General features: G+C 29.3%; 1 protein-coding gene across 1 annotated transcript; it reads left to right on the top strand.

Annotated features, from left to right (window-relative positions):
* The first annotated feature begins 3607 nt into the window (after window positions 1-3607).
* Window positions 3608-4697, top strand: LOC112288002 (uncharacterized protein At5g01610). Its single transcript, XM_024531729.3, has one exon. The coding sequence runs from the start codon at window positions 3839-3841 to the stop codon at window positions 4292-4294; it is 456 nt and encodes a 151-aa protein (XP_024387497.1). The 5' UTR covers window positions 3608-3838; the 3' UTR covers window positions 4295-4697.
* Window positions 4698-12266: the final 7569 nt, after the last annotated feature.

Here is a 12266-nt window from a genome sequence, read left to right as displayed (position 1 = left end):
ATTTTGAAATAAAAGACTTAAGTATGAACACATTTGCTTAAAGTTCTATTCCACATAATTTTTTTCTATTAAAGTATTTAATTTCATTCAATATTAATTCTCTAAATTTCCTTAATAACATATTACACTTTTAATGATTCATAATTTAATACTAAAAATATATATCAAATTAAAAAATATACCAAAGGACATTTTGTAATTAATAATGTGTAATTTTTATATTTTTCAAGTATGCATTGGATTTTAACTTATTGTATTATCTAAATAAAAATAAAAATTTATTTATTTATGATAAGAGTTTTTGTTTTGCAAAGTTTGTTGTTGTTTATATGTATGCATATATGTATTTATGTAAATATTTATTAAAATGTGTATACTTTTATTTTTTTAATTATAAATTAATAAATTAAGTAAAACTGATAACAGTAAATTTGAAATTATAAATATTCTAGAATTATTTATGTTTGATAAATATAAACATCTATCAAATTTTCAAATTTTAGCTTCATAAATATTAAAAGTTAAGATACCTATGTAAACTTATTATTGAGTTGGAATATTGGTACATTTAGCATAATAACATTAACAACATTTGTGAATTTTATTTAGTTTAAAAAATTCAAATTATCTTTTATTTAATAATTATATAAATTTCTATTACATATGTATATAAATTCATTAATTCTCTTTAAATTGATATAATTCCATTCCTGTGTATTATAACACTTTACTTTTAAAAAATCAACACCATCAAAAGAGCATAGTTTATTTAACTTATTGAAACATATTTTTAAATTGCAGAAAAATTAATAAATACTATTAATCAGATGATTAAATTTTTAATTTTATTATTTTTGTAATTATTATTTCTCAACTTTCTTCTGTTGCAAATTAAAAAAATTTCAAACTAAATCAATCATTAAACTATGCTAAATTTGAATTCTAAAGCTGAAAAACGCCTATTTTATTGCATTTAGAAATTTAGAAATGTGATTTTATTTAATACGTCGAAAAGAAAAAGCATGTGTACATAAAAAATTTGAAATATTTCATCAAAAACAAAATATTCATGAAATTTATATAATTCAAAATGAGTATAGGAATGTCTTTAAAACTTGATATTATTTTCTCTTATACCCAACTTGTAAACTACCTACAACATTAAAGAGTTTTCTTCTCTCACTCATGAAATAGCTTTTTTTCTATGGATATAACTTTAAACTAACTAGAACTTCATATATATATATATATATATATGTATAGATACAGATATACGAATTTCCATTCTTATATTTTTGTTTCTTATTAGTATATAAATATGATGTGCAAGCACTTGAAATGATAAATTAATAATAATAATAATAATAATAAAAACAAAATATATGATAATGCTAAGGTGCATAAATGATATTACACATGGGTTTTGTTTATTTTTATTTCGAAGCTTGTTCTGTACTAGATGTCAGCTTTTTGATAAAGATATTGGAATCATTTTTGTTAATTATTATTAATTCCAAACCAATTGGTTGGGTTTGTTTTATTTTATTTTTTGTAAACACTATTATCAATAAATTCCTATATATAAGGCTACTTTTATTAAAATAAAGATATCAAATTTTTCGTTATTAATTTTTCTTTTAATTTTAGGAAAAGTATAATTATAATAATATCCACAATCATAACTTGATATGATTTCCTTTACAAACAACATGGCATCTAGCATATTTAGTGTCTGTTTTTATTTTAATACATGTACATATGTACGCATGTATTTGAGTTATTTTTTTATTTTTATTTATGATTTTTTAATTTGATTTTGTGCAGATTTTTTCAATCATTAGTACCTTAAATACTCGTTTTTAGAAAAACATCTTGGTAGAAGGGATTTTATAAAAATTGCAGAACCTTTGTAAAAATATTAGACCATATTAATTATTTTCGAAATATTGTTACAATTTTTCTATATTTGAGGACAATTCTAAAACTTTGCGATAAAATAAATTTAATCATAAAAACAAAATTTGAGATTAGCTATTCTTTTTCCCATACAAATACAACCTCTTTTATAACAAAGAACAATTTTAATAAATTGCAAACAAGAATAGGAAACAAAACCAATAAACACAAATAAAGTTATTTGTATATATGACTAACATTAGATAATTCATGGTTTTTACTTTATGTGATTCAATATAGCATCTAATTGTTGCTTCTATTTTTTATCTTAGAGAAGAAAAATCCTTAAAAGATTTTGATATAATTTTAAAGTGTCTCTAGCTCTTTAAAGTAATCACAAGTATTTCAATTTTACTAAATTTACTAAATTTTTAGTAATTTTACCAAATTACTACAAAGAGGATATTGGAAGAAAAAAAAAAAAAAAATCTTTCTATAGTAGTACATATAATTTTTGGTAAGTACTTTATTTTCTCTTGTTGAAACAATTAACTTTGTTGCATGCTATTTTTCTTACTAACAATTGCTAACCATTATTTAAGGTGGATTTGATTCTTCTATTGACTGTATCTTCACTTCTTCTTTTCTTATTATTTATAAATTTATTTAATTAAATAAGAGAAGTATTTATATGGTTGTGTATCCTTTATATAAATATTAGTAAATATTTTACTTGTTGGTTTTTCATCTAAATATTTGGAATTTTTAGTTTTTGTTCTATTCTATTATCTTTGACAGTTTTCTAAATTCATGACTTTGTGCTTTTATCTTCAAATCGAGTAGTTTTTGGTATTTTAGATAATATTTTTTCTAAATTTTATTTTACAATTTTTTCCTAAATTTAAACATCTGGTATATTGGCATGAGATTGGAAGTTTTAAGATATCATCATTTTTTTTGAACTTGTGTTCACCATAGAGGAATCACAAATAATTATCAATTCTACAAAAAACCTTTGTCTATATATATATATATAGAGAGAGACACAAAGCATTGAAAATACAAAATAACCACCCACATGAAAACAAACCATCCATAATGCAAACATCAAACATATATTGTATTTAAAACCAACTTTATATTGCAAAAGATGTTTCAATACAATGATTGCTATTAAATTCTATTGGTCAATATATGTCCCATAACTACCACACATAATTCACACTTATTTGCATGGCAAATAGTTAAAGGTCTGCACGAATTTAATTGTTTTAACATTTACTGTTGACAATGGTAGATTAATGTACCACTCCAAATATCACGTACCCCATTCTCTCTCACTCTCACACACACACACAAACACACTTGCCCAGAACCTTCTCAACGCTTTTTGGGGCTTTAAAGAATAAAAATTATATATTAAAATTCATTCCAAGTCCAATTCGCAATGGCATTTTTCACCTATTAATTTAGTTTTGAAATGAGCATAAGATGGATTTTATCATCCATCTTAAAATATTAATATTAATACCCCCCCCCCACCCACTTTAATTAATGGGTAATAGACTCCCAAGCAATGGGGTGTTCATAAACTCCCAAGAGCTCCTCAATGAACGCATCTTATTCCCGCTGGAAGTACTCAGCTACTGGCACGTGAGGTATGTTAGCACGGGGATGGGAGCTGTACCACCTTCACCCGTGGTAGTCAGTTGTAAGTTTTGTGAGGAAGTGACTGGTAAGTCATCAACAGTGAGTTCCGGTGAGTTTGTAAAAGGGGGCGCATTGCCAACGGCCGGCGGCACTCGCGGTGCGCTTCAAAATTGCGATTGCCCGGGCCGAATTCTGTGAGAGAAGGCGAGGCAGAGAATACAAGTTGTGTTTGGTATGATTGTGTGGAGCTATTAGCAATTGGGTAGTGAGGGTTTGAGAGTTTCGAAGGGCGATGGCTACGCAAACTAGCGGAGGAGGAGGAGGAGGAGGCTTGGCGTCGGAGACGAAGAAGGACGTGGTGGAATTGTGCTACTCGGGGGAAGAATCGCTGAGCAAGGCCGTCGAGCTGCTGAAGGATTTCGGTCTGCCTGATGGGTTGTTGCCGATGCAGGACGTGGTGGAGTGTGGGTACAACAAGGAGACCGGGTTCGTGTGGGTGACGCAGAAGAAGCCCATCGTGCACACTTTCAAGCAAATCTCGAAGCAGGTGAGTTACAGCGATAAGATCACCGCGTACTTGGAGAAGGGCAGGCTGCGGAAGCTCACGGGCGTGAAGGCGAAGGAGTTCCTGTGGGTGTCAATCGTGGACATTGCCATCGACAAGAACGACAAGGAGAAAATATACTTCACGAGCTTCTCCGGTCTCGGGAGGTCTTTCCCTGTCAAAGCTTTTGTTCGAGGGGCTTGAAGCGGCCTCGTGTTCTTCGTCGTTGTGTAGGTTTTTTTTTTTTCTTTCGGTTATTAGGATGATGACCCAATTCGTGTCTCTTTCAATGGGGGCCAATCAATCTCCCCATGTCCATATCAACTTGGCAGGTTTTTAAGATTCTCCGAGGAGATCACCACTTCTGCCGCCACCGACGTTGTAGAGCTACTGGACATAGCCATTAATCTCATGCTTGTGCTTATTTCTTTTTTTCTTTGTTGTATACTGTCTCACAGCCGCGCTTGTTTTTAGCACAAGTTTAGTCTGCTAGAGCAGTACACGCCATAGCCTCAGTTCGAGAAGACGTGAACCTTGACAAACATTTTTGTTATTTGTAATTTATGCAAAGCAAAACTGCTTGGCAGTTTTTGTATTCTTCCTCAAACATTGTTATTCGTTAAGTGGTTTTTCACTACAACTTGGATACTGTCATTCACGTCTATGCCAAGACGGAGAGATTAGTGTCACGGTCGTAGTTGCGTTATCGTGTGCATTTATGAAAAACTACCACCTTATGACGATTTTTTTTCCTCTGCAACTATTCCTGTATTGTTAAAAATTATTGTCAACCTTCATACTAGAACATTCTCATGCCCTGTTGATAATCATGACACGGATTCCCTGAGTTCAACAGCTTCACTAATACCATAAAACCTGCACTGATGTGGTGAGATATGTCAACCTTGACAGTATCCTCATTCCACACTGCAGCGGCTTGATCTGCCACAACATTTTGATACCTCGTCAATAATCTGTATAGATGCAGATCGAATTCATGAGCCTGATCGACGTGGATAGTGCACGTAGTCTACTATAGATTGAAACAGGTAACCGACCAACCAGATGACTTAATTGTATCTATCCATCCTTGTCTGAATTGTGATGGATACGAACTTGACTTCTCGAGTTGGAGTGCAGACAAGGCGATGGTGCACTTTCAACACTGCACCGCCCACATCATCTTTGCCAAGTGTCAGAACATTGAAGAAGTCGGTGCGTACTACAGCTCAGTCCTCAACCTTGTTAAAAGTTTTTAGACGACAACTGTCTTCTTCAAATAGTTCTACTGCTTTCTGTACGAGGAAATCGCCCACAGCAACGCGCTTTTCCTCTCTTTCTTTATCAATCCTGTTTGCTGGAGTGGTATCTGATTCTGTGATCAAGTCTTAAAACAGATGGCCAGTGTAGATTCTTCCACTAGAGTTTCAACACGGTCTTTGAATCAAGACTCCTGCATATACAGAAAGGGCTTGAACCTAAAAACAAGGCAAGGTAATCTCAACAGAAATAGGCTTTCCGCAACTATTGTCAGTGACCTCAGTAGTGGGAGTAATCTTCAATCAATGAAGGCAACAAATTCACACAAATCTTCGTATATATCAAGCATGTGAGCATCCACACTGTCGGTGTCAGAGGTCAAACTGTATCTTTATGTATCTGGACAGGAACAATGATTCAGAAATGATATGTATGGTGGTGAGGATGTTGAAACACAAAATGTCTACTTATTTAACAACCGCAAAGTATGTATACATCTCATACGTTACAGTCAGAATTATCAATGTAAATGTGTCGTTGAAAAGCAGAATTTACTGAACTCGCACAACTTGGTTACTCTTTCCCAGCAGCCACATACATTAACCCAACCCTCCAGAAGTGCACATTGTGTTATTTTAATAGATCGCTAATTCGCAATTAGTAAGAGATGTAAATTGCACGATCTGAAGGAATCCTACTCACAACTGTCCAACTCCAAGGATCTCTTTGATCTCTAAACTTTGAAACCTCAAGCCATCCCACAAGCAACCAGCGTTTGCTAGCAGACGCTAAAATGCTGCACACAATACAAATTGTAGCCATTGCCTACTGCAAGCCACCGTCGGGGACCAACTCCCACAGTATTCACAAAAGCAACCGAACAACTGCTACAACAGTTCTCCAAGTGATAGACTGTCTGCCACTAAGACAAACGTCGTGACTGAAGACGATACAGATGTACAGATTGTTGGTTCCCCCTCTCCTTGTGGAAACTTCTCTGCTTCACTTAATAGTAAACAGTAGCAAGCCTTTTGGCTTAAATTACCAATCCAGCGTAGTGTTCTGAATGTAACGTTTCTTATTTCGATTGTTGACCTTTTAGCTCTATCGGAAGTGTCTAACACCTGCTATTCTAGCTCTAAGCATACAGTTGAGAATTTTGAACGCCAACACCCCCTCTCCGGAGAGTTTAGACACTTTGTGCTTCTGAGCTTTAAGTAGAGACGAGAGATATCTCATTCCGAAAGCATCTCGGAAATGAAAAAACTTCTTGCGTCCAATAGATTTAGTGAATAGATCAGCTAATTGATGCTCGGTGCCAACATGATGTACTGTGATCTCTTTTTCTTTAATGAGTTCACAAACAAAGTGATGTTTGGCTTTTATGTGTTTGATTGAGTGTAATAGGCATGATTGTGAGCAAATTTCTATGCGTCTTGATTGTCACTATTTAGATGAAGATCTGCCAGAGTAGGAATGTGTGCACTTTGAAAATCTGTCTGAATGTTTGAATCTTTGTGATGTACAAAAACTATGGTTTAAGTAAAACTTAAAGTTCATTGAGTAATCTCTTTGTGGAGACTCCTTGTTTGATTTCTTTGGACAAAGCCTTGTATTTGGCCTCTGTAGAGCTCTCAGATACAATTGCTTGACATTTGCCAGATAGCTATATGAAAACACTAGCTACTTGAAATAAATAAGAGCCAATAAAGTGACATAAATCTAAATATTTGAAAAAGTTGAAATCAATATATCTAATAAGTGATTAATTTCCAATTTGCTTGTCGGAGATTCCTAGGTCAATGGTATTCTTGAGATATTGAAGAATGTGTTGAATGGACTTCTAATGTTATTCCTATAATTTATTCCTATATCTATTGACAATTCCAATTGCATATGAGATGTCAAGTCTAATGTAAGTGAGGAAGGTCATTTTATCTATTGTATGATAGTATAGATTGCCATCTAATGTAAGTGAAGAAGGTTAATTTATCTATTGTATGATAGTATAGAGTGTCATCTAATGTAAGTGACGAAGGTCAATTTATCTATTGTATGATAGTATAGATTGCCATCTAATGTAAGTGAAGAAGGTCAATTTATCTATTGTATGATAGTATAGATTGCCATCTAATGTAAGTGAAGAAGGTCAATTTATCTATTGTATGATAGTATAGATTGCCATCTAATGTAAGTGAAGAAGGTCAATTTATCTATTGTATGATAGTATAGAGTGCCATCTAATGTAAGTGAGGAAGATCAATTTATCTATTGTATGATAGTATAGATTGCCATCTAATGTAAGTGAGGAAGGTCAATTTATCTATTGTATGATAGTATAGAGTGCCATCTAATGTAAGTGAGGAAGGTCAATTTATCTATTGTATGGCAATATAGAGTGCCATTTGCTTGTGAAATGTTTATTTTTTCTTTAAATACATGTCATTTGAAGAATGGTATATATATATATATATATATATATATGAATCTCCTATTTCTCTTTCTTGTATAATTTTGATATAAAATATTATTTGATGCAAAAATAAACCAACAAAAACTTAAAAAAATTAAATTCTTACATAACATTCAGCTTCTCTTAAATCCTTCATCTAATATATAGACATTACTCCATCTTTTACAATTTATAGTTCATTTAAATTATTTTTTTGTTACTAATAATTCATCAGCATATAATATTATGTTAATATTTTTACAAAATTTCTATTTAAAATAGAGATTGTAATCAACAAGGCTGCAAGATTAATCAAAGTTCTACAAATATTTGTCAATTTCTTCATATTAAGCCCTTGGAGATTGTTTTAGATCATAGATTGATCTTTATAGTTGACACAACAATTCTTCTTTGCTAACAATTTCAAATCTTTAGAACTATTGCATAAATACTAGTTAATTTAGAATTCTATTCAAAAGTACTAAGATGACATCTAAATGAAATAAGTCCCAATATAGAATTACTTCAATTGCAATGATTATTCATAAGGTGCTTCATTTGACTAAATAGACAAAAGTCTTATCATGATCTAAATCTTTCTTCTACTCAAAATTTTCATGCTACTAGCTTTAATTTCAAGCATAACCTTGTAGAATTCATGATTGGCTTGGTTTTATAAATCTACTTAGCTAATAGTGCTTTTTATCTTAGATGTAGAGATGTAATAATCCATGTAAGATTCTTTTTTTAGAAAATCTATCTCTTCCTATATTTAAACTCTTTAGTTAGCATTTGCAAAGACTTTGTTAAATGTTAAGTTGTTTTCTTGAGATATTATCTTTAGAGATGTAATTTCTATTTGTAATATAGAGATGATAATCTTTGAATTAGATAAAAGTCCAATGCATTTTGATGCTTTGTGAATTGGATCCAATATAATAGATTGATTTATTGGAATAATATTAAGAAGACTAATTCAACTATCTCTTTCTTGTTCTTTGTAAAATAACTCATATTTATATAATGCTTTTGTAGTATGTGGATTTGGCACACAAGCAAGTTCTTCATCTCATTTCAATAAAACAAACATGCTTGAAGAAGAGAAAATGAGCTACTCAAAAATATCAAGTGCCAAAGTAGTGGTTGAATGAAATATGCATATAAAATCTTTAAAGAAGGCTACATCATAATTAAAAACAATTCAATAGTAAACTGGATCATAACACCAATTATCTTTGGTTTGGACATCACAATCAACCAAAAAAATGTAAAAAGCTTTAGAGTCCAATTTAATTTGAAGAAAAGAATATAAAAGAACATACTCTATGCATCTAAGTACCTTGAGATGAAATAGAGTAGATTTGATTTTGAAAAGTAGTTCAAAAAATATAGCTAGTTTAAAAAAGCAAGTAGAGTAGTGGTTAGGTATATATTTTATAATAAAAATAGATTTTATCCATAAGTAAAGAAGAAAAAAAAATATAAAAAATAATTATGAGAAACTTTAAATAAAATCTAATTCTTTCTTTTAAAAATATTTTTTTATTAGAGAAAGCAAGCGGATGTGAATTGGCAACATGCACTTCTATTAAAACAAAATATATTGAATGCAATAGAAATAACCTCATTGCTTTGATTAGTTTGTAATTAATTAACTTTTAGACTAAATTAATATTCTATGAACTATATGAATTTTTGTATAATTAAAAAACTTTTGTCTTTAGTGGTAAGGAAGAAAAACCAAGTATAAAAAGAAGAATCATTACTAATTGTTAGAAGATATTTAGCTCCTATATTTAAATAATTTTCCTAAAAAGATTTGAATGCAAGAATTCCAAAGGTTAAAAAAATTAAAGTAATTGTCTTTAGAATTCTCTCTCAATGGTGTTTGGATTGAATAGAAATCTCATAAAAGAAATTAATGACAACTTGTTAAAAGCCAACAATAAGTTGCTTGGTGTGCATGTGATATATCTATTGATGATGAATGTCACAAAGATATCTGTATCAAAGATCTAGAGCATTTTTGGTGCGACTATGTAGTCCTGATAGAGCAAGAATTGGATGATTGACTCAAGTGGTTTGAGCCACTAGGATCAATAGAGTATCTATAAACAAAGTAGTAAGTGGAGAAGAACTGAATTTGTATAGACTACTAGAAAGATCTTCATAAAATAAAATATTACTTAATTTTTTTTTAAGATAGACACAACAAAATTGATTATTGAACAATACTTAATATCCTTTATTTGTGAGTTTTTCTTTTGAAAGAAGGATCTTTGTCACTCTTGACATGTATAAAATGTTGTGTATAAATTTATTTTTACCAAAACAAGAAATTTCTTTTCCAACAAGCATAGTAATTATATTGGCTGTAGAACCAATAGATTTGACATATAATTTACAAGAAATAATATCTGAAATGTAAGCACTATTTCTAATAACATGTTGGCAAGTCAATGAAAAAAAAAAATTCATAATTTTCAATCACAATGATTTTTGTTAAGTTGATTTTATATGTTTTATCTACATTATCATCTATTCTATTAGCTTCTTTGCTAGTTTTGATTAAATATAGCTACTGATGAAGAATTCTTTCTATTATAATAATATAGACCTTCAAATTGACAATGTTATTTTTAAATTTTCTTAAATCACAATCTTTTTTTGAGTAATTTTTTAATTCACAACATTCACAGTTAAGATAGTTGAGATGATTAATAAGATTGCATTGAAAATTTAATTAAAAATACTTGATAATTTTATATCTATAATTAAATAAATTTGTAGAATCATAAGTTTAATTATTTTTATCTTTTTTAGTATAATTTTATTTATAGCCACTTATAGAAGAGTTGATAGTCTCATAAGATTGTCTACATTTTCAATTAGAAGAAGGCAATCAATTAAACTTGATTGTAAATAGTGCCACTTTGTAGAAGATAGTATTGTCTTTTTTGGCTATCCTTTTAGTATTCATTTGTTTTTATGCCATTGCAAAGGTTTGTGTACCTTGACTTAGGTTGTTTAGTAAAGTCTTGATCAAATATAGATATAAAAAGTCTTTAAAAATACAAAAGATTTTTAATGATTATATTCATCAATTTGTAGTCTAAAATTATCTTGATAAGTCTAGCCAAAAGTGAGACTTGATCATCCATAGTTTGCAAGTAGTCCTCCACCTTCATTTTTTTTCTCATTGTGGTGTTTTTGAATTTTTTCTCTAGTGGCATGATGTTTTAGAAAATATCTCCTCTATCTTTGGGCTTAAAGTAGTTCAACAAGGCAATAAAATTTATATTATAATCATGTATAATAGAAAAGAATTTATTATTGATTGTGGAAGTAAATAGAGACTAAGCCTTGATACAAAGTTTTTTTTAACTTTGCTTTTGAGTAAAAGATTAATTAGTTTGTCAACTAGAATATTAGGCTTAATTCTTTATTGAACTAGTTCAATAAAATCATCATCTTCTTCAACTATTCCAACAATTTCATCTATTTTGGCATCATCATTATAATTTTTATTCTCATCTTTAATTGCAAAATCCAATTTAAATCAAATTAATTCAATTCTCCATGTAAGTTGTCTTTTTGATCGAAATATTTTTCTAAGTCCAACTTGGACTATGAATTTGACTAAATAAGAGACTCAATTCTAAAAATGCATTTTATTAAGAAAATTATCACTTTAGTAGAGCATATAAGTAGCTAATTGTACTAAAGTTTTGATACCATGTTGTTTCCTTCTTTCATTGTGGAAATCTCTCTATTTCACTTAATAATAAATAATAGCAATCTTTCTTGCTTAATTTATCAATCTTAAAAAATATTCTTAATGCAATTTTTTTTTTAATCTTGTTTAACACATATATGAAATGTTTAACACATGTTTTATATGTATACAATAAAAATGTCTATTTTAGAATATGTATACAATAGAAAATTTTAAATGTCAACACTGATTAGTACTAACTTATAGCATCAAGCTAAACACAATGTGCAAGAGTGTTGAATTGTTGAATATAAAAATTGACTAATTTAGTGATTAGCACTTAAATAAGCATATTTTAAATATATAATTTTTTTAACATAATATGATACTTCAAGTAATTTTTATAATACAATTGTTTCAAATTGGTTCACATAGTAAATATAAATATATGTATATATAAATATATGTATATTTTTTGAATTTTTATAGAAATTCTAGTGTCCAAGCATTTGCCTTCCAATGATGTGCTACACAATACAATACAATACAAAAAGATTAATTTTATGATTTATTATTATTATTATTATTTATTTATTTATTATTATTATTATTATAAGTAATATATATTATCTTATATTAAAATATTTTTATATAATTTTATAGATTTTTTTGTATATTTAATTTAAATTAAAATAGTCTTATTTTATATATATTTAATGAAAAGTATTTATTATTACAAAAATTCAACG

The sequence above is a fragment of the Physcomitrium patens genome, chromosome 10 (genome assembly GCF_059467195.1).
Source record: "Physcomitrium patens ecotype Gransden chromosome 10, ASM5946719v1, whole genome shotgun sequence".
NCBI lineage: Eukaryota > Viridiplantae > Streptophyta > Bryopsida > Funariales > Funariaceae > Physcomitrium > Physcomitrium patens.
This window is presented reverse-complemented; position numbering and strand designations above follow the sequence as displayed.